The sequence below is a fragment of the Penicillium mononematosum genome (genome assembly GCF_028829835.1).
Source record: "Penicillium mononematosum strain IBT 11891 chromosome Unknown utg000005l:1.0-9366267.0:1.0-9372171.0, whole genome shotgun sequence".
Taxonomy (NCBI): Eukaryota; Fungi; Ascomycota; class Eurotiomycetes; order Eurotiales; family Aspergillaceae; genus Penicillium; species Penicillium mononematosum.
This window is the reverse complement of record NW_026643275.1, coordinates 3,428,602-3,450,279: the sequence shown is the minus strand read 5'-3', so window position 1 is coordinate 3,450,279 and position 21,678 is coordinate 3,428,602. Positions and strand designations below refer to the sequence as shown.

The 21,678-nt window shown below is 50.5% G+C and overlaps 10 protein-coding genes across 10 annotated transcripts; 5 read left to right on the top strand and 5 right to left on the bottom strand.

The window, feature by feature from the left end:
* Nucleotides 1-20: 20 nt before the first annotated feature.
* Nucleotides 21-203, top strand: N7519_009424 (uncharacterized protein; the record flags this gene model as incomplete). The annotated part of the gene is made up of 1 exon (XM_057296197.1): nucleotides 21-203. One exon carries the CDS (start codon nucleotides 21-23, stop codon nucleotides 201-203), a length of 183 nt encoding a protein of 60 aa, XP_057144079.1.
* Nucleotides 204-361: 158 nt separating this feature from the next.
* On the bottom strand, nucleotides 362-1,507 carry N7519_009423 (amidohydrolase family protein; the record flags this gene model as incomplete). Its single annotated transcript, XM_057296196.1, has 2 exons — nucleotides 362-824; nucleotides 885-1,507. 2 exons carry the CDS (start codon nucleotides 1,505-1,507, stop codon nucleotides 362-364), a joined length of 1,086 nt encoding a protein of 361 aa, XP_057144078.1.
* Nucleotides 1,508-2,025: 518 nt separating this feature from the next.
* On the top strand, nucleotides 2,026-2,783 carry N7519_009422 (3-hydroxyanthranilate 3,4-dioxygenase; the record flags this gene model as incomplete). The annotated part of the gene is made up of 4 exons (XM_057296195.1): nucleotides 2,026-2,204; nucleotides 2,272-2,290; nucleotides 2,366-2,471; nucleotides 2,521-2,783. The coding sequence occupies 4 exons, from the start codon at nucleotides 2,026-2,028 to the stop codon at nucleotides 2,781-2,783; spliced, it is 567 nt and encodes a 188-aa protein (XP_057144077.1).
* A 141-nt stretch (nucleotides 2,784-2,924) lies between these two features.
* Nucleotides 2,925-5,256, bottom strand: N7519_009421 (uncharacterized protein; the record flags this gene model as incomplete). The annotated part of the gene is made up of 2 exons (XM_057296194.1): nucleotides 2,925-5,037; nucleotides 5,102-5,256. 2 exons carry the CDS (start codon nucleotides 5,254-5,256, stop codon nucleotides 2,925-2,927), a joined length of 2,268 nt encoding a protein of 755 aa, XP_057144076.1.
* Nucleotides 5,257-6,378: 1,122 nt separating this feature from the next.
* Nucleotides 6,379-7,834, top strand: N7519_009420 (uncharacterized protein; the record flags this gene model as incomplete). Its single annotated transcript, XM_057296193.1, has 2 exons — nucleotides 6,379-6,613; nucleotides 6,642-7,834. 2 exons carry the CDS (start codon nucleotides 6,379-6,381, stop codon nucleotides 7,832-7,834), a joined length of 1,428 nt encoding a protein of 475 aa, XP_057144075.1.
* Nucleotides 7,835-8,062: 228 nt separating this feature from the next.
* On the bottom strand, nucleotides 8,063-9,063 carry N7519_009419 (quinone oxidoreductase family protein; the record flags this gene model as incomplete). Its single annotated transcript, XM_057296192.1, has 2 exons — nucleotides 8,063-8,398; nucleotides 8,443-9,063. 2 exons carry the CDS (start codon nucleotides 9,061-9,063, stop codon nucleotides 8,063-8,065), a joined length of 957 nt encoding a protein of 318 aa, XP_057144074.1.
* A 1,070-nt stretch (nucleotides 9,064-10,133) lies between these two features.
* Nucleotides 10,134-11,821, top strand: N7519_009418 (NAD-dependent succinate-semialdehyde dehydrogenase; the record flags this gene model as incomplete). The annotated part of the gene is made up of 4 exons (XM_057296191.1): nucleotides 10,134-10,163; nucleotides 10,249-10,336; nucleotides 10,391-11,635; nucleotides 11,685-11,821. The coding sequence occupies 4 exons, from the start codon at nucleotides 10,134-10,136 to the stop codon at nucleotides 11,819-11,821; spliced, it is 1,500 nt and encodes a 499-aa protein (XP_057144073.1).
* Nucleotides 11,822-12,029: 208 nt separating this feature from the next.
* N7519_009417 (uncharacterized protein) lies at nucleotides 12,030-13,329 on the top strand (the record flags this gene model as incomplete). The annotated part of the gene is made up of 3 exons (XM_057296190.1): nucleotides 12,030-12,289; nucleotides 12,367-13,129; nucleotides 13,195-13,329. 3 exons carry the CDS (start codon nucleotides 12,030-12,032, stop codon nucleotides 13,327-13,329), a joined length of 1,158 nt encoding a protein of 385 aa, XP_057144072.1.
* A 1,025-nt stretch (nucleotides 13,330-14,354) lies between these two features.
* Nucleotides 14,355-18,311, bottom strand: N7519_009416 (uncharacterized protein; the record flags this gene model as incomplete). Its single annotated transcript, XM_057296189.1, has 4 exons — nucleotides 14,355-15,526; nucleotides 15,567-16,288; nucleotides 16,360-17,744; nucleotides 17,850-18,311. The coding sequence occupies 4 exons, from the start codon at nucleotides 18,309-18,311 to the stop codon at nucleotides 14,355-14,357; spliced, it is 3,741 nt and encodes a 1,246-aa protein (XP_057144071.1).
* Nucleotides 18,312-19,375: 1,064 nt separating this feature from the next.
* On the bottom strand, nucleotides 19,376-21,435 carry N7519_009415 (putative MFS transporter; the record flags this gene model as incomplete). Its single annotated transcript, XM_057296188.1, has 7 exons — nucleotides 19,376-19,727; nucleotides 19,802-20,006; nucleotides 20,057-20,119; nucleotides 20,178-20,520; nucleotides 20,718-20,980; nucleotides 21,035-21,146; nucleotides 21,205-21,435. 7 exons carry the CDS (start codon nucleotides 21,433-21,435, stop codon nucleotides 19,376-19,378), a joined length of 1,569 nt encoding a protein of 522 aa, XP_057144070.1.
* Nucleotides 21,436-21,678: the final 243 nt, after the last annotated feature.

Genomic DNA, 21,678 nt, shown 5'->3' with positions numbered 1-21,678 from the left:
GAAGGTGAAGGTGCAAACTGATGTCGACCAAGGCCAACATTATAAGCCACGAGTTCCTGCTGAGTGAGCATTACGGTGATGTGTCTCCACGCGGAGCACCGCAATTGCTATCCACTGCTACGGAAACGATCCGGTCCAAGTGCGCCTTCAATGCTGGACCCGCGGCTCGCCCCGACATAAGCTGGCGCGAGACAAGAGTGTGACGCTTTCTGAGAAAAGGCTATTACTTGGATTGAGTTAGAAGATGCTGATATGGCTATGGCTCTGTCTACTGTATGCACCGTTGATTAAGAATTTTGAAAATGATGGCTCGTGGCAAATGCACCTGGCGCTAGTATAGCACCTCCAGGGCTATATGTAACTATTTACACTCCGGAAACATGCTCTCCAACCTTAGAAATTCAATGGCGTTCCCTGACAACATCCGCGCCCGCTTCTCCTGTGAAAGGAAGCTGCCAACCTGCGCGTCACTGGCCAGCATCTCGCCTGGGACTGGCATCTCGCCGAGCGGGAATGGGTAATCACTGCCCATGATGATCCTTTCCGGCCCAATCTTCTTGCAGATAAATTGCAGTAGATCTGGGTCATGTACCAAACTGTCGAGCCAGATGTTGGACTGCTGTGACTGGATATAGTCCTGAGGAAGCACTCCTTGGGAGCTGTGCGCAACCAGATCAGGACGACAATCGTATCCATGCTGAATCCGGCCCAGAAGAGGCAAGTAAGCCCCACCGGCGTGGGCAAAGCAGAAACGGAGGTTCGGGTGACGCACCAGAACGCCAGATGAGAGTATAGAGTGCATTGCAAGTGCTGTCTCGCTGGGCCTAAATCGACATATGGTTAGACGTCAAGAAGATTAGCTTGAGTGCCAAATGGATCCTTACATTCCTATTAGCCATGCTGACCAGTACTTCCCCCATCGTTCCTTGTTCTCCTGTTCTAGCTCATATCCAAGAGGGTGGACAAATATTGGGAAATCCAACTCCTCGCATGCAGTCCAGAACGGCTCAAAGTCGGCACTGTTCAAGGTTTTCCCGCCAACCTCAGTGCCAATCTCCACGCCTTTCAGTCCCAGGATGTCCTTTGCGCGCCTCAGCTCCTTGACTGACACAGCCACATCCTGCAAAGGCACAGTTGCCAAGCCCACAAATCGATGAGGATGATCGCGACACACGGATGCAATGTGGTCATTCAAGTATCGGGCCATCGCCGCGGCTGGCTCGACGGGCTTGTCATATGAGAACAGCACGGGCACCGTGCTAATAACCTGCACATCCACACCCGAAGCATCCATTTCTGCGATGCGGACGTCTGGGTCAAAGCAGTTGGGCTCAACCGTACGGAAAAATCTGTCGCCGACAAACATATCGACTTTGCTGGAGGCTGGGCTGTTCTGGCCATCGGATCTGTTGCCCGGGGTATCATGCGGCCGAAGGGTAATCCATTCTTGGCTGTTTGACTGCGACATGCAATGAGATTTGGAGAAATCAGGCAAACATGGCGGCATGATGTGAGTATGCATGTCGATCCGAAATGGGTCATTGCTGGTGCATCGCCCTCTGCTGACGGGCTGACGATGCTGCTCAGTAGAACAGCAAGAGCCGTTCCAATTAATCGTCATCGTAAATCGCTGGCAACTGAAATGGTATATAGGTTGGACTTGAAAGAGTGATAGATCGCTAGGGCACAAGTGGTTGGATGTTTCTGTGCTAGGAGTGTCGCGGAGAAAAGGCAGTAATATGAAGTGAAGGGATGCTCTGGCTTGGCCGGGTTTGTCCTAATTGTTTCTTGCCCAGTGGGCATTTCCGGGTATAGGCGAGCAGCTGTGGCCATGGCATTCGGAACCCCAGAAGATCAATATGGATATATCCGAAGGCTCATTCGGAACGCTGTCCGGTCTGGGGCCACTGCGAATGCACAGTAGAAACCCCTATTTGTGTTCAGCTCGCCGCATGAGAGCAGCCCATTCATTCTCCATCTTCTAGATTCCCTCTCTTAACTCACTTCTTTACCGAAAAACAAATCATGGAGCACGCATCGTCCGCTGAAACTTCTATCCCGGGACTCGTTATTCTGCACTCGTGGCTGTCCGCGAACGCCCAGAAGTTACAGCCCCCAGTCAATAATCAATGCCTGTACTTTGGAAAGGACTTCATCTTAATGGCGGTTGGAGGACCGAACACGAGGAATGACTACCACAGTGGGTATATTCCTTCTAGATGGAGATCAAGTCAATAGAAAGGTGCTGCATGCTAACGTGGTCGTTCGGAGCAAAGTCAACCAGACAGAGGTGAGTATCCCGTTATTGTAACGTTGACGAAACCCGAAACCCGAAACTGACAATGGTATGTTATTTGCGCATCAGGAGTGGTTCTACCAAATCAAGGGTGACATGCTGCTCAAGATTGTCGAGAATGGCACGTGCTTTCGTGACATTGTGATTCGAGAAGGCGAAATGTTCCTTCTGCCTGGTACGGTCACTTGCTATCCTTGCTCTCCACCTGTTCTAAACCCCCATAGGAGACATCCCGCATTGCCCAATCCGGTATAAGGAAACCATTGGCCTTGTTATGGAGCGCACTCGGCCCCCGCACGTAGTCGACCGCATAAGGTGGTACTGCCCCAATGCAGACGCTCACCAGACTGCCCCCAGCATCATCCGGGAAGAGTCGTTCCACTGCGCTGACATCGAAACTCAGCTTAAGGATCTCATTAATCATTGGATGACGGATGAAAGTACACGAAAGTGCGGCGACTGTGGGGAGATTGCGCCACCGCATTGATCCCAATGGATGCGGCTATGCTCAGGCCGTGGCCAACGTAGAGGCCTTTGTTGGCACCTCTATACACCAGTCTCCCCCTACCGCATGCTGATTAGGATGGAAATGAGGCTACAGTTGAAAGTAATGTGATGGCCATTTGTATCATTCGGAATGTGAGAAGAATAGATCGAAGGATGACATCAGCATACTATCATCAAGCAAGTCTGTTGTAGAGTCTCCCGGCACGGACGGCAGAGGAGGAATACCGGGTACAAGGAAATCACTGGGGCCAATGGCCGCGTCCAGCATAGGCAATCTGTCTGCCTCAGAAAGTATGGGCGGCGTGTTCAGCGCATAGTAGGGGGAGGGAGCAGGATGGACATTGAAGTTCTGTGATAGCCTGCGCCGCTTTGGTTGTCTTTCAGGAAGTCGTGACTCTTGCCCATAGTTATTCGATAAGAGACTTTGTGGCGTCCTCGTTAGATCCACCTCAGGGACATTGTGCAATGGGTCCCTGTGACGAGAAATGGCATCATTTTCAGCGATGCCCGGCAAACTTTGGGGCCTGTCAGTGTGGCTGGTCCTGGTCCTGCACAGCGACCCGTGATTCGTTCCGCCGTTTCCTGATGGCCTTACGTGGGATTCGATGCTATATCGATCGAACACTCGATGGAATAGCTCGTGTTTGCTAAGATGAATCTGCGTCAGATACATGTCTTCTTCAGTGACTTGTTGATATCTCTTGACCTCAGGCCACTGAATCTTTGTCTTTCCCAATATGTCGCAGCCTCTCTGGACATCTGGCCAGGCCTTGTTGGTGTACCCTGTATTCTTCGCCATGCGTATGCAGTGTAAGAGGACTTTGGTACTCGTATATACCGCCCGACACTGTTGGATCACGAAGTGACTGGCAGGCACAGTGGCCATCACTTGCGGAGTGACCCTGATGCAGTTTGACGCGGCCTCGGCGCAACGTAAGAACACCTCAGGGTCCTCAATTTTGAGTCGCTCAATAAACGTGCGGTAGAGAAGCACAACTCCGATATAGTAGGATGACTCGGCAACGTTCTGTAGTGCAAGCGGTCGAGCCGCACTATGGGGTCCTTCCATTTTAGGCAGGACCCGCTTAGTGTAGTACCTCTCCAGCTCGGTATCATACTTTTTCATGTATGACTGCAGTATGCTGTTATCTCCATGCGCAGCATTCTGGGGCTGGTGGCATCTGCGAATCCACCGCACGGACTTGTAAATACGACCCATGATGATGTGAAACTCGGCAATGACTGCGAACCAGGGATCGATCTTGTCCTCCGGTATCAAAGTCAATTGGCTCTCTCCATCATAGCGATCCATGTTGCTTTCGGAGTTGTCGATCGCCAACGGCTTAAGGAGCGCTGTCGACAAAGATCGGTCCAGAATATATAAACACCACCAAATGTTCCCATGTACGCTGCATCTCGCCTGCACTTCAGCCGCCGCATCCATACCATCTTCAAGATCCAATGCTTGATATAGGCGGATCGCGTGGCCAACTGTGATCCAAGCGTCGTTCACCTTGCCACACTCGGTGAGATAGAAGGTTAGAAGGCCTTGCGCAACGACCAAGTTAGTGGCCGCTGACGGGGCATTATGTGTAGTTGGCCGTCCCGGAAACCTGGAAGTCGCATGGGTGTATAGCAGACCTCCCAGATCCACCTGCTTATAAGCTTTTAGGCGAGGTTGGTCAAAGATAACATGCTCTGCTGGCAGCAGGAAGGATGCCACGGCGAGCAGTGCATATAAGAGCAGCAAAAATTTGTCGTCCTCGCTGCCACGGCTGCATTGGCGAGCCGATAACCAGCGATCAAATTGCGGCTGAAAATCACGTTGGCTGATAATGGGGAATATGGGATATATGGAACGGTAAAATAGGTCAATCAAGAGCTGTAGAAGGGGCTCTGGCAACTGGGTCACGTCGATCGCAGCGGGCTCTGGGGGCTGTGAGGCCGTCACCACGTTTTCCTCCTGCTGGCCCTCGGGACCTTCATTTTGACCGTCTCCCTGCTGGTCGGGCAATGAACAGGGACCACGATTGGCATTATCACTGTCAGACACGTTCGCAGCTATCGGACAAGGTACAGACGGAAGCATTACTTCTCCGCTGTCTAGGTCTTCTTGGCCTGCTTGGACATTTTCACTGAGTTGGCCGTTATGACCGGTTGATGGTTGTGCTTGTGACTGCTGATGCAATCTCTTTTCCATCAGCTGGATCTGGCTCTCGAGTTTCATGAGATATCTAAACCAGCGTTCAGCCATGTCGCTTTCGATGGGGGACTGGGGGTGAAGAGAAAGAAACTCACTGCGGATCCACCATCCTCATGTTGACGGACGGGTCGATATAGATGCACTCAGCCTGGTTGCGAGTGCAGCTCTCGCATGGATGCTCACCATCACACTTGACCTTCTTCCGCCGACATATCTGACAGGCGCGCCAAACCCGCTGACGCTCGTTCATTGTGCTGAGCGTGTTGCGGAATCTCTTACACTATTGGAGGAGAGGGGAAAGGGGAGTCGGGGAGAAACGCGTTCCTGCTACTACAGTGGAGATTTGAAGCACGACCCCAACAATCTAGGGTAGAAACATCTGACCAATCAAACAGCATGTAATTAACTAACAACATGTAATTATAAGTGTCAAACTGGGATATGGCCCTCCCTAGGCCCTAAACAGGAACCTTGGTTTTTGTTATGGTCTAGTGGTAAAATACGTCGTATTTATTTGCACAATAAGTGAACAATTCCCCCGAAGTGTTCAAGCCTTGTTATCAAACATACCGTGACGTGTGGGGTCTGTCTCCACGTTCAGCTTAGCGTACAGGTTTATGTATCAGCGTGACAGAACAGTCTCAAATTTCAAAATTTCATTTCAAAATCCAGAATTTGGTATATTTTCAATTCCATTTGGCTTCTCCTTGTCAGCAGTCTAAATGTCCACGGGTATACGCACCAACCGTTTGCTCTATTCTATTCATGACCTCGGGAGGCTTGAATGGCTATAATAGCTTACCTAGGTACTGTCTGCCTTATACCGAAGATGAATATATTGTAAGCGTATTCTCCGTGAAATTTCCGGTCAAACCCAAATATTTCCCAACTTTCCCCCTTTCTCTGTATTCATTTGCTTGATCTATTCTTATGCAGAAGATCTTTCCCTTCATTATATCAACAATCTACCTTTTCTCCTTATTTCATCAAACATTTTGAAAACTTCCAGCTACCTCGCACAACCCCAGTCTACTACAGATAGCTCCTACATTGCCCGGTGCGCGTGGTGGCCACAATGATATTGTATGCTCCTAGAACATTAAGCAAGATATATGTTAGCACAACACAATCAGAAATAACGAGGAAGCTGTTGTGAATTTTATCACTGCTACCCCCTCCGGATACCAAAGGCCCCCGGAGTCTGCCGATAACTTCCAGATGAGGCCTATCGGATCACTCCCGGGGAATGGCACGGAATAGGAACAGCTTTTATAATACTAATATGATTATGAATTATGAATAGGCCTTGCACCATGGGTGAAGTACCCTCACACATTAATTATACCAGAAGATTGAGATAAGACACTGCATCATGAAGTCCGAGACCACCAGCCGTCACCACGCGGCGCCAGCAAAGATCCGTGATTCCTTCTCCCGGGCCATGTCCGCCATGTATGCGTCTGAGGTCCCTCTATATGGAAGACTGTTGTCTCTTGTCTCTCATGTCAACAAGACGACCCTTGAGCAGGACGGTTCACTACGCCAGCGCTTGGAAGCCACAGATGACCTGAGACCGCATCGACATGGAACGACATGGCGCGATCCGAGTTGGTACACCGGCAGAGCTACATTCAGTGCGTCGCGTGCTACACGTAATGAACATGCTTCCTACTGGGTTTTACGACCTCTCCGCAGCGGGAGTGCCAGTGCATGCGACTTGCTTCCGTCCTCATAGCGCATCGGAGCTATCCCAGAACCCATTCCGTCTGTTTGTTTCGCTGTTGCAGCTGCACCTGATCACAGATGAAAAGCTCCGAACTATTGTCACAGAGACTCTTGCCCGCCGTCAAATCTTCTCAGACCGCATGTACGAGCTGCTAGACATCTGCGAGCGCTACGGTGGCCTTACAGACGCCGAAGCCGAGGAGTTCGTGCAGGAGGCGAGGGATAGTTTTCGATGGCATGCTAGTGCTGCTGTTCCTTACGACGACTACATGCGGCTCTTGCGCGATAATTCTGTCCTAGCCGATATTGTTGCTTTTCGGTCGCCGCACATCAACCACCTCACGCCTCGTACCTTGGATATCGATGCCGTGCAGTCCGATATGCTCAACCAGGGTATTCCGCTGAAAGAATACGTCGAAGGTCCGCCGAAAAGGAAATGCCCCATTCTCCTACGACAAACCAGCTTCAAAGCCATTGAGGAGGCGATTGAATTTCCAAACGAAAACAAGGGCGACCCGACAGTATTGCCCAGTGCCGTGTCTGGGTATCATACAGCCAGGTTTGGAGAGGTCGAGCAACGTGGTGTGGCTTTAACAGTCAAGGGGCGCCAGATGTACGATTCAATGTTGCAATCAGCCTTGCAGGATGGCATCACAGCCGCGCATGGAGAGGCATATTCCCTTAAATTCGCCAAATTCCCCGACTCATGGGAGGATCTACGTGCGGAGGGCCTAGCGTGGTTTCAATACCGTGTTGATTGGGACAACCTGCAATCGTCAGAGACTCCCAAGTCCGATGATCTCGAGTATCTGATTGGATCTGGTTACGTGGTGTACGAGCCCATCGTGTACGAGGATTTCCTCCCTATCAGCGCAGCGGGCATCTTCCAGAGCAATCTTGCCAAACCAGGGGCGACCAACGGCGGGTCACCAAAAATGGTTCCTTGCAGTAACAGACGAGAATTTGAGCTCGCCCTGGGTGTGGTAACTATGGACGAGATGATACTATACAAGAACATCCAGGACGAGAGTCTCCTGAAATGTCGACAATGTGTTCAAGACTTTAAACTGGGAGTGACGACAAGACAGGAAAAGTCGATATAAGGGAATCGATGAATCCGAGTTGAAATATATTCTATTTGGATCATGTACATACTTTTCATCAATTTACACGTGGGTATATACCCATGCTAGGATATAGCCGTCTTATTTGTACAATTGGGGCTTGCATTCCAAGTCATGAGAATTAACAGAGTTGGTTGGCTTTTCCCTAGATACATTCTACATTTCTGTATATCGTATACCACTTTCCTTTTTCAGAACCACCTATGCTTAAGTTTGTATCTTGATCAGCAGTTTTCCAGTGGTCTTCTGAGCTGTAAGGTCATCCTGGGCCTGCGCCACCTCCCCCAAGTGATATTCACCACCCAACTCTGGCCGCACGACTCCGGACGCCACCAAGTCAAGCAGCTGCTGCGATCGGAGGACAAACTCATCCCTGTCCATGATATAGTTTGCCAGTGTTGGCCGCACAAGTTTGACATTTTTCTTGCTCAAATCCAAGACTCGGAAACTAGACACGGCGCCACTGCTGTTGCCATACGAGACCAAAGTGCCCTTCTCCTCGTGCAGGCTAGGTCTTCGGGAAAGGTAGCCTCTCCAACCCCACTGAAAACCGCATGACAGCCCTTCGTCCTCGTGATTCGCATGACCTCCTCTTGCACATCATTGTCCTTGTAGAGAATAACGTGGTCGCATCCGTGCTTCTTCGCAATCTCGGCTTTTTTTGGTGTCGATACTGTGCCGATCACAGTTGCACCGAGGTGCTTGCACATTTGTACGAGCATACCACCTGTACCTCCAGCCGCCGCTTGGACAAGAATTGTTTGCCCCTGCTCAACCTTATGGGCATCTTGGACGATCGTCCAAGCTGTCAGGCCCTGGAGCATGATCGCAGCGCCATGTTCCGTCGATACCGATGGCGATAAGACCATGACGCTCTCTGCTGGTGCAGAGACGTACTCTGCTGTGGTACCTTGAGTGAAGACTGCCACCCGGTTCCCGACCTGAAGGCCATATGAGTGAGGGACATTGGAACCAATATCGACGATGGTACCGGCGCCTTCACGGCCGACCTGGAGGGGCAACTTCACTGGGTACAGGCCGCTACGCTGGTATGTATCGACGAAGTTTACCCCGGCGTAATCAACTTTCACCAGGACGTCCGTCTCATTCATCACTGGGAGAGGATGTCGAGTCTCAAGGCGAAGGACAGATGAGTCGCCATGCTTGCCAATGACGACCGCTTTCATGGATTGTGGGAGTGTGTCCATGGTTCCGAGAGATGATAACGACTTAACAAGTGAGAAACAGAGGTAGTGCGTTGATTACTTGATGTCGTATGGTATGTGTGGTTGATGTTTTGGTAGTTTGAAAGTCGCAAGGCAGCCAAGTCATACAAGAGTAAACCCGTGGACCGGTCAAACTTGATACGCTACTCCGGTAGACAGATTATGGTCTCCTCAGCAGATGTACAAAGTACCTGATCCCGGAAGCGTTCAAAGAAGCAACCACATCCAGAGCATAGCATTAACAAGCACATGGAAAGCCGGATAGACCCGTGAGTGGCTCATTTACACTAAAGGGCCGTTGTCGGATTGCTCCGTGATTGGCCCTATGAGCACACGAAAGATATTTTTACCTGGAACATACCATCGTTACCCGCAAGTACAATTATGTGGCCCATACTGTGAGATACCCCAGTGAGCAGAGCGTCGAGCACCCCGATCGGGAAATTCGTATCGGCCTAGAATCCGGTAGTTACTGCTACATAAAGTACTACTAAGTAGTATGGAGGTTCCCATCTTCTTATAAACTCTGAATATACCTCACATATTCAAATCATCCTTGATTGATGTGGCGACTGAGTACTATTCACGGTATGCCTTCAGTGTTGGGTCACGCACTCCGCTCTAATATATTCAAGTCTGTCTCGCACTCCCATCCATCAGTCTACTCCCTCTCGCCGTGCTGATTACGAGATGGCTGGGCCATGTGTTGATATTGTTGACGATTATGAAATACACGCAAGGTTTAGGTAACCTTACGAATATTGCCCAGGTGGGATAATAGGGGGATCATAAAGACAACTAATATCCCGGTCGGGTATAGTATAGTTTAATTATATCATCTAGATACGATTTACGAAGATACCTACATAATGTAGGTAGCTTATAGCCTACTTGAAGAAGAAGGATACCAAAACGGGCCGAGGATCTACCCCAATTGGGGATATGAGGGGTCATCTGCATACATAAAGGTATGGAGTCTCCCCTCTTCTTATAAACTCTTACTCGGTGAATATACCTTGATCACATATTCAAATCATACCCAATTCACAGATATGGCGACTCAGTACCAGCTACCATTCAAGGTATTGCTACCATCCTTCTATTCCTAGTCGGGGTATTCGGCGAGATGTCCGAAGTGTTCAGCCACGCTAACCAGATGTTCTCCAGCTATCGGACCCCAGTCTGCTGAAATTCGACTCCATCATCGGCGATAAATGGGTCGGTGCAAAGAGCGGAAAGCGATTTGAAGTACTCGGTAAGTGAAAGGGCATTATCCTCCATAGACATCACAGCTAACATATCCACTTAGACCCCGGCACTGACAAACCCTGGGCCAGCTGCCCCGCAAACGCAGCAGAAGATGTCTCCGCCGCCGTGGAGAACGCCCACACAGCCTTCGAGGAATTCCGCAAAGTCAACCCTCGCCAGCGCGCCAAGTGGCTACTAGAATGGCACAACCTGACCATCGCGGCCCGCGACGACCTCGCCCAGATCGTAACCCACGAAACCGGCAAGCCGCTAGCAGAAGCATACGGGGAGATCGACTACTCCCTCGGGTTCCTCTGGTGGTTCGCCGGAGAAGCAGAGCGCATCCAGGGCAGCGTGTCAACAGCTGCCGCACCGAACCGCCGCATATTCACCATCAAGCAGCCGATCGGCGTCGCAGCCGCCCTCGTCCCATGGAACTTCCCCGTTGCCATGGTTCTACGGAAAGTCGGCGCCGCGCTAGCGGCTGGCTGCACGATGGTCGTTAAACCCAGTCCCGAGACACCGATTTCGGCGCTCGTGCTGGCGGAACTGGCCCATCGCGCTGGTATCCCGGCTGGTGTGCTGAATGTGCTCACTACAGACTTGGAGAATACCCCGGCGCTGAGCGAGGCGTTGTGTAAGCACCCACTCGTTAAGAAAGTGACGTTCACGGGCTCCACGCGGGTGGGTAAGTTGGTGGCTTCGCACTGTGCGCATGGTCTTAAGAAATTGACTCTCGAGCTCGGTGGGAACTGTCCTTTCCTTGTTTTCGACGATGCGAACCTCGACCAGGCGGTTGAGCAGCTGATGTCGCTGAAATGGCGCCATGCGGGCCAGGCTTGTATTACTGCCAACCGGATCTACGTTCAGGCTGGTATTTACGATCGCTTCGCTGCTCTTCTAAAAGAGCGGACTGCTGCGATAGTTGTTGGCCATGGCGCCGTGGCTGGTACCACGATGGGACCATTGACCACGCCTCGGAGTCTTGATAAGGCCTCTGCGCAGGTTGAGGATGCTCGTCGGCTCGGTGCTGATGTTATCTTGGGTGGTAAGGCTGTGACGTCGCAGCCAGGTTATTTCTTCGAGCCTACTATTCTGTCGGGAATGACGGAGGAGATGCTCATCTCGCAGGAAGAATCGTTTGCGCCTATTGCTGCGCTGTACCGGTTCGAGACTGAGGAACAGGCTGTCAAGGTGGCTAACGATACCAGCATGGGTCTGGCTAGTTATGCTTTCACCAAGAATATTGATCGCATGTGGCGTCTGTTGGAGAACTTGGAGGCGGGAATGATTGGAATGAATACAGGTGAGTCTTCTATTAATAACAAGTCTAATCAGTCTGACAATTGGTACAGGCAACTCATCGGCCGCCGAGTCGCCTTTCGGTGGTCTCAAGGAGTCTGGTTATGGCAAAGAGAGTGGAAAGGACGTGGCTGTCAATGAGTACTTGGTTACTAAAACTGGCACTTTGACCATCGAGGGACAATATTAAGTACGTCGTACATATATACACATGTGTGTAGATCATCTCAGTTCTACCAAATTGAAATGAAATCCATGAGTGTTGAGTTTTCTTGATTGTGACTGGTCAATTGAATCCACTATGCTCCAAACGATATCTTTTGATTGGCTGAATCCAATCTGGGGAGATCTTTTCAATATCAGATTTTCTTCACTGCACACTTTTGGTTATTCTCACCATGGACGATCTTAGTCCGCTCCGACACCTGATTCAAAATCACCCGCTAATCGACCACCATGCCCATAACCTATTGAACCCCGAGTCAGCCACCGACTACGACAATTACCCACTAGAGGCCATCGCCACCTCAGCAGACGGTCGCGCCCTAGAAAATGCCCGCACAACCCTCCCTCGTTACGGGCCGCAAGCCAGCTCTCGGAGCTCTACAGCCGCCCATGTGCAGACTGGAACGACGTCCAATCCGCGCACGATGAAAGCGTGCGCGGAGACTACTCCACCTTGATCCGAAAATCTCTATCAGGCACGCACACCCTGCTACTCGATGATTATTTCAGCGACGACGAAGATATCGAATCCTCGAGCTGGCACGATAGCTTCACGGCCTCGCCGACAAAGCGGATCGTGCAGATCGAGGCCATGGCCGAGTCCACAATCCTACAGGTATCGAACTCGCGCAAGAACGGCGAATCAGTCTGGAATAATTTCCGACAGCGGTTCCAGGACGCTCTGGCGACAGCCTTGGATGATGCCAACATAGTTGGCTTTGTATCGGAAATTTGCTGTCGGACCGGATTGGACGTGGATGCGTATTCCTCTGATGATACCACCCTAGGCGGGTCATTGATTCGCATCCTCGATTCTGGTACAACCAAGTCCGGGTTTGCGGTCGATGACAAGGAGATTTGTGACTGGATAGTCCAGCAAACGCTGAAAGCGATCTCGTTTAAAAAGAAAGGCGGTGTTGCGAAGCCTTTGTTGTTCCACACCGGCTTGGGAGATAACCGGGTTAATCTTTTGCGAGCTAACCCTGCATGCCTGCAGCCTTTAATCGCACAGTACGCTGACGCGGACATTGTGCTGTTGAATGCCGGTTACCCTTACACCTGCGAGGCGGGTTATCTGGCTGCTACTTATCCAAATGTCTATCTTGATCTCGGGAAAGTCTTTCCCATGGTTAGCCGAGAGGCGCAGATGAAGGTCCTGAGAGAAAGTTTGGAGCTTGCGCCTACTAATCGTTTGCTCTGGAGTACCGATGGCCGGTTTCACCCAGAGACGTTCTGGTTGGCTAATCGACAGTTCCGCCAGGCTCTCGAGATGGTAAGTTGCAAGCCTACTTTTGATATTAGTTGTCTTTCCTGGTGCTAATTTTCTTTGTATTGCAGGTACTAGTCGATTACGTTCAAAATGGCGACTTCACTGCGTCCCAGGCTTTGAGGATAGCAGCTGATGTTCTGTTCTATAACGCCAATCGTCTTTACAGCCTGGACTTGACTCCATCGTACACTGCTGCGGAGTAACTGCTGAGTACGAGGATACAGAGGTATTTCTGTGCCATTAATTTGTATTCGCAAGGGGTATACTGACAATGGTCCCATCAGCTGATGTCTCTACTCACGCTCTCACAATGCATAATGAGATCTTGCAAAGGCAATACGGGCGTGCAAGCACCGCTGGCGCCCGTCCATGTGAAGAACTACGTAACAGGCAAGCAAGCCGAACCAGCGCACCCGCTAGGTATCCAAACCGGATGCGCGCCAATTTTGGTGTACGGCGCCGAGCACAATACGTAGATTTATGAGGAGTATGTATACTGAATTCCATATTAGAACTGAATGTGGCCATGATCTTTCCATCCCGTCTTGCCTCATCCCAAGTCATAATACATATCGCAAGGCCAACAGAGCGATCAAGCACCTAAAGTAACAGGTATCTATGTACGTGTAATTCCAAAATACAACCCAAAAAGAGCATTGAAAGACACGCATGTACCACCGGGTGGGTAGAATGTTGCACGCCGCGGAATCTTGAGTATCATGCAAGAAGCGAAAGGCGAAATAAGAGAAAAGTCAAAGCAAGATATAGAAACAAGGTATACCACTCCAGACGTCGCTTCCCGTGTATCAAGCGAAACAGTTCCAAAAATGGGAGTTGTTAGAATGTGGGTGTAAATCGAAATATGGTAGAGAGGGGAGAGAAGCCAAACATCATCATGTTCATTGGCTGATATGATAGTATTGATAATGTTATAATAACACGATCAACACAGATCATTTGCCAACCTCAACAGCGAATTGATATCGCAGATATGATAGGGGAAAAAAAAGAAAAGAAAAAGAAAAAGAAAAAGAAAAAGAAAAAGTGGTACATGTCGTGTGCGATTCATCAAGACGTAGAGTTGAGAGGAAGAAAGGAGCAGGTAAATATGCAAGAGAAGAGGTACTAAGGGGCAAGGCGACGCATCGCAAGCTCCAACCGAACGGATGGAAACGAGGATTTCACAAACGAGCTTGCACGGCAGATCAAAATGGACAAACATGCTGCTTCAACCTGTCATCTTCCGTTCTGTCACCAACTCGTCCCTTTCCCACTCATCTAGGAGCCGTGCTACTTCCCTGAAAGAGACAGGTTTAGTAAGGAATAGATCCACACCAGAAGCTATAGCATCCGACTCATCACGAGAGCTACTGAGGCCGGTTAAGGCAATGATGATAGCCGGTTTGCGGCCATCTGTATCCCTCTCTAGCGAGCGAATAGCACGAGTAGCCTCGAAACCATTCATGACGGGCATTGACATATCCATGAAGATAATGTCATAACCACTCTGCATGCGCTCGACTGCCTCAACGGCCAATTTGCCATTTTCAGCTGGGTCCAGGTCAGTCAGCTGGCGCTTTTTGAGGAACGTCATCATCAGGTTCAGGTTGATGCGATTGTCATCAACCACGAGCACTCGTGCCAGTCGCCGAGAGGGGTTTGTGCCCTCTACCAGTGGTTCTGGTAAGGGGGCTTCTGAAATCTCCTCCGTTAATGCTGCCATTGGCGATGGTTGTTGCAGCGGTGATGCCGTCATAGGGCGCACTTCGGGGCAGTCCGGCTCAGGTGCGCTAATATCATCAGCAGTGGATATGTGGGGGGAGGCGAGTTCAGATGGCAACGAGGACGTCCTGATCGGCAGATTCAGTGGTTGCAGAGCGGAAGCCGGTGTCGTGGATCTCGATTGGCCGTGGGTCAGGCACCTCATTACGCTTCGAGCTAATTTATGTGGCCCACAGGGACGACGGATGATGTTCACGGAGGAAGCAAGAGGCAACCACTCGGATTTTGCTCCGGTGTAATCCACAGACTTGTGGCATAAAACGAGAAGAGCAGGCAAAGTGGCCGAAGGTGCAATGGTGCGGAAGTTTGGTAAATCGTTTTCATCCATAAGCACAAGATCAACATGGGCTTCCGGTGTCCATGCGACGATCTCGATATCGTACCACTCTGAAAGATATCGAGCAATTTCAGACCAGTTAGAGCTGGCAGTCACCTCAGATGGATCGATACCCCAGATACAGGCTCGTCTACCAGGGTATCCCTCGCGTAGCAGAAGAGTTTGTGCTAAGGTCTCTCTCTGTTGGATAAGCTGCCCGGATGGTTCGACCTCTGGGCTTTCCTTGCCAACAGGCCGCTCTAGCGGGAGCGATACACGCACGACAGTGCCTTCCCCGCCGACTGCGAATTCGAATGCTTCCATTCAAAGCTTTGACCAAACTGCGAACAATTGACAATCCAAGTCCAGTACCAACAGCCAGGGCATCTTCCTGAGCAAAGGGCGTGTAAAGCTTGCCGCGCAAAAACTCCTCCGATATGCCTTTCCCTGTGTCGGTTACTGTCAATGTGACCAAGTCTTCAAGGCCTTGCCGTCGAGACCGTCCTTCAGACTGGCTCGATGCTGCCAATGATAATGTGACACGGCCAAATTCTGTGTATTTCATGGCATTTCCAAAAATATTCATAATGATCCGCCGCAAAGCGCCTGGCTGAGTCCGGTAGACCCAATCCTGGAATGGAACGTCAACAACAACTTCGACGTTGGACCGCTGATTCTGCGACTTTGTCTGATGTGGCATCAATACGGGCAGGTCAGCTGAAGCAGTCGAGCTCTGGCCATACACATTGCCAAGACAGATGCCTTCAACGACTTCCTCGGCGAGAATGGCTACATCGGTGGCCACGAGCGTATCCAGATGATGCGGCAGCTTGTCCGATCCTTTGAAATCGAGCGGTGACTCTTTCTTGCGTTTCATTGACCGCCATGTCCGTTCCAAAGATACCACTTTGCTGAAGTCAAGTACCTGATTCATTGTATCCAGTAACGTCCGGCCACAGGAATTGATAGTTTCAAGCAATGAGTCCTGGAATTCGTTTAGATGAGTGCTGTTCAGAAACTCAGCAGCGGCCAAGATGCCATGGAGAGGGCTACGGAGTTCATGCCTAGTAAAACATTTTAGTCAGTAACTGTCGTCGGCACGTGGAATATCCGCTAGAGACAATGAGAAACTCACGAGATACTCCCAATGAAATCACCCTTCTGGCGATCCGCGATGAGGGATTCAACGCGGCTATATTCGGCCATGATGGACGATGAAAACCCAAGCACTGAGCTGAGCTCGACTGAGGTGGTGAACACCTGGGTCTCAATTGTGCTCCAGCAGAAACACCCACCGAACCATTGCGAAGAAACAGCATCCCACAGGGGCACAAACATGATTTGTGCGGCATGCGGAAAATACTGGTTGAGTACTGAATTCTCCGCAGCTTTCCGGCGTTTTCGCGTTGGCTTTGAAGGTTGTGCACTGGGTGGGGACCGACTGGTGGCACTGGTGCCAAGAGGGGCCTTGTCCTGGGCTTCTTGGTCGTCATCATCGGATGTCGAGATGAGGCCATCGCGATGGAAAGACCATAGCTTTCCTTTGGGGTAACGTCGAAGCAGCAATTGCAGGAAGGATCGATCCAGGTTGGCAGCAGGGCATGTGGCCATCGAACCTGCCTGGGGAGCGAACGGCTCTTCATTTGTTGACGCCGACAGGACAGAGGCAGGCCCGCCTGTGTCGGAACAATCACCCCCCATATCGGCATCCATCAAAGGGCTATTGTTGGCCTCCAGGAAAATGACACCACCGTCGCCACTCAGGTCAAGGCTCTCGCGGATTAAATTAGCTGCCCTGCGGAAGCACCAGGAGTTGCCTTGGGAATCATCCGGCGGTAGTCGATTTCGGCTGCTGCTTGTCAGCCATTCTGGCAGAGAGCTCTCTACAGTGCCCGATTCAATCTTTGAGACGTTGTCCAATTTTGAACCACTGCCAAATTTCCAATCGTAGTCCAGTTTCGAATCTGAGGGAACAGAGCTGAAGGAACGTGCATCGTTACTGAGTGACCGGTCGTTTGGTGGACTATTGGATGGTGCTTGCGATGCGTTTTCTGAGCCGTCTCCATGAGATCGACCAGAGGCACTGATTCGATTGTAGGAGGATGCCGGGGTTGCTGATAAATGGCCGACACTGTCGGTGCGCGACGGGTCGACATTATCCACAAAACTGGAGCTTCCCTCAACGAAATAGCTGAGCCCGCGGGAAAGGCGTGCAGCCCGGCGTCCTTCGGAAGCCTGTCTGCAAACCCTCAAGTAGTCCATCACAAGCATCGATATAGATCCCAGTGTATCCTTCTCCAGCGGTGTCAATCCATCCCGGGGCTTTTTATCCAACACGAAAAAGCATCCCAAATTGATATTCTTCTCGGTTGTCAAGGGAGTTCCGGCGAAAAAGCGGAAGTTGGGATCCTTTTCAACGAAGGAAAGGTGTCTGTAGCGCTCATTTTCGGTCATGTCGTTCACAATTAAAAATTGATAGTGTGCATTCTCGCGGTCGTTGGGGGGTAGTGAAACGATGTCCTGCCGAATGGCGTCAAAACCAAGGAATTATAGAAATGGAAAATTATGCGATCGAGTTCGACAATGGCTCCGGGTCGGCCAGCTCGTCGAATGAGCAAAGCTTACCTTGCATACACTCCATGCCTTGCGGGTGTCGGGTGCCCCCAACCAGACATTGTCATTGTCGTCATGGATTGACGGATCGTTCAAATTGACGGATTTTGTAGCTTCAGCAATGATGTGCTGTTGATCACGATCCAATACAGAGATGAGTACCCTCTCCACATTCAGCCGCAAGGCCGCTAGCTGTGCAAATGACGTCATTGTACTGTTTGAGGTACCTAAAACGAGGGCTTCGGAGCCTGCGCTCGCTGGCCGTGAAGGTGCACTATGTGAAGGCACTGAGCCTTCTGATATCGGCGGGGTGATTATATTTCCTGAATTTGCAGAAAAAGGGAATCCATCGTTCGCAGGAAGCCAAGTAGGAACCACTTCGGCTTGGGAAGCAGGCTTGTAGTAGCGGTACAGCTCTCTCGCCCTGCGATCCGCATTGTGTAGGCCATCCTGGCGCGCCCTAGGAACATCCATCATTTGCCGGTAGTGCTAAAAGAGCCAGGATACAGTGGTCATCCTCGGACTTCCAATTTCGATATGGGTGAAGTTATCACGCCGATGACGATCGAGGCAGGGTGAGGGCCGAGAGAGGTCGAAATGCAGAGAAGAAGTGATCAAGAAGCTGGGAAATTGTTGTAGCGATCAATATAACTGGGTTAGTCACAGATTATGGGAGAATTGGAAAGAAAGTGTGATTTCTTGATTTAGATACGACTCTCCACAACCGAACAGCAAGTCAGGTGAGCGCAGGATTCCAGGGAAGACTGGGTATAGCCAGGGACCCGTCTGTCAAGGTACAATAGGGACGGGTATTGGCGAGGTGGAGCACTGAGGGGGAGCAATGCATAGAACATGATTAGAGGGAACCAGCGCTCAATGCACATTGGGAGTTGCGCATGGAGTACATCTACTCCACCACCTCATCGCTTCTGTAGTGGAATAGTGCAGCATCTTGGGATCGGCACACCAAGATGGTGCAACTGTCATTGGACCGACATATTGCCTGGAGCATGATGGAGTGGAAGGTACCAGTGTGGACAAGATGTGGAGGAGCAGGTTTCAGTGAGGTGGTGCTGTGGCGTCCTGGGCTAGCGATCATTGGCTGATGGCCTCAGGCCACAACATTTGCCGTGAATATCAGGCATGTAGGCCAAAAACGAGTGAACCAATGAACCTTCGCGATCATTCTACCAGTGGAAGTTGTTAATTGTAGATGGTGCTTCCTTGCTTCATTCGTAATGTGAACCATGCTGTCCCAGCGCCTCGCTACTGTCGACCGGGGCTTCGCACCCACGCCCATGCCGCCACTTGAAAACTGTACGTCATTTTTCAGGGGCTGGATCAGCGCTGCAAGCCCTATGACGACGGTGGCGAATTCATGAAGCAGCTATACAATATAGGCAATCTCTACTTAACTATGTTGACTATGACAGCTATAGAAAACGATCTTCTCCGTTACGGGCCTGACCGCATAAGATGATCAAAGTCTCACAAAATCATATGTTGTATTCAACAACTCTTCTAAACTTTATACCGAACTACGAATTATGACCGGTCACCGCACCCCAGATATACGCCACCCACGACCCAACTGTCAGCAAAAGTAGAGCTCCAAAGCAAAGTATGGAGATCTTCCGGGTACGCTCGCGCTGGGTTACCAAGTTGCGCTCCCGGATACGCTCGATGACAGCCGCACCCGATGTCAACCGCTTATGCCGAGTCCACTGCAGGGGCGCCAGGTTATCAGTCACAAACGAGCCGATCAGGATAGCTGCGCCGACGACCGTAGCACCAGCACCAAGAACTAGGTAGACCTGAACCACCCGGCGGTATGAATTGTCGTCTGCGTCCTGCAAAGCTCCTGTGATGATCCGAATTATAATGCTCATACTATTACGGTTTCCGATGTTAAACTCTATGTCCCTGAACACAACCTGAGTGCTGGGTTTTGGGGTCAAACTTACGCATTATTCATGGTGACCTTCAGGGCATACGCAGATCCAAAGACCGATTGGTGCCAGAGCGTGGTGCGAATGCTGTCGATGACCGAGGTTGGTCCGAAGGACACGGCAATGCCGTAGATGCCGAACGCAGCCCCTGTTCCCGCATGTGATGTTGCAAAATTAATGAGAACCATACTCAACAGCATGCCGAGACCACAAGTAAACACTGGGAAGGTCAGTGTAAGGCTTATTTTAGGTCTTTATGACAAAACTCACAGACAGATGCTCGGTTGCCGAGGACATCAATGAACACGCCCAAGCAGGGAACAAGGAAGAAGCCTGGCTAATGTCAGCTTATATCCAGCAGCAATGACCAAGCTTTTTAGGAATATCATACCTGCATACTGTGAAAGAGAACTATACCATCCGGCCTTGATGGAATCGACGTTGAATCTCTTCTCGGCCAGTTCGGTGGCATTCTGGCTGAAGACTGACGCAGCACTCGTTTGGAATATAGAGAAGGCCATGACGGCCCAGAACATCCAAGGGAGCTCGAACATCTTCTTGAATTCGAACTTCTTGTTTTTCTCTGTCAGTTGTTCTTTTGTGGCTTCATCGCGCCGTCCCTTGTAGTGGCGGTTACAATATATGTTGAAGAACCAGAATGCAGCGCTAGCGGCATTCGTGAACAAGTTCATGAATACTGCAGTCCAAAAGACCCACGCGAAGTTTCCAGTTTTCTATATTCATATCAGCACCAGCTTAACCAAAACAGACCCGCGAAAGGTGTAACTACTGAAAGGTTGGGGGAAGAGAAGACGATCCATATGTGACCATGCGTTACGCGACGCCTGGCATAGTCTAGTCTGACGGCTCCGCCGTTATAATGGATCGTCTCCTCCCCCCCAAGCTTTCAGTAGTTACAAAAACCAATTACCTTGCTTATAACGTTGGCCGTACTCTTCCCGATGAAGCCACCAATTTTGCCGATCGCGAGCTCAAAGCCTAGAGTGGATGCAAATCCGTTGCTAGGAGGAAACCAAGAGGAAAACATTTTATACTGGGCGATTTGTGTGGCGATATCGCCCAATGCGAGGATGATTCGACCTCCGATCATAAAGTCAAAAGAGCGCACGGTCGCCGCCGCGGCGACGAGGATGGAACCGATGGTGTAGACGATATTTCCATAAACGATCATCTCTATCAGAAAGGACTGGTCAGGATATCTCTCGCTGATTTGACAGGGCAACATACGAGCTCCACCGACACGGTCGGTGATCACACCACTTATCAAAAGCAGAACTGTTGCCATGAAATCCTCGCTGGCTTCCAAGAGTGAAAATTGAACATTGTCTATATGCATTTGCTGCCCAAAAAAATCGTTAGCGAATTCTGCGGGTCGGCATGTCCGTGTCATGGAGTACCTTTTTCATCGTGCTTTTCATTGCACCCGTCACGCCAGAACTCCAGTGCGAGCCAAAGCTAATACACGATATCAGCGCGACAGCGCATAACTTTGCTGCAAGCGGCGGTGGCTTCCTTCCATCAGAGTCATCGCTGTCTTCGCTAGGTTCTTCCGACGGAGTCTTGACGTTTTCACGGACAGGCGCCGACACCACGTCCACAGACTTCGAGTCTGAGGTATCAACTGCCATAATCCCAACCAGATAGTGGTATTATATAGCAAGCTACTAGCTCGGGCTGTCACAGAAAATAAAAAACTTTCGGGGCGAACTTAAAAAATAGTTCCATGTCTTCCTATTTATGGACCTCGGAGATTGATAAAAGTTTAACGACAGAGCGGAGCCCTGCTAGTCGGTTCTACGGTGAGCTGATCCTGGTGGAAAGGGCCGAAGCTCCTGATGAGGTCCTAATTGGCTCCACTACGTACAAAAAAA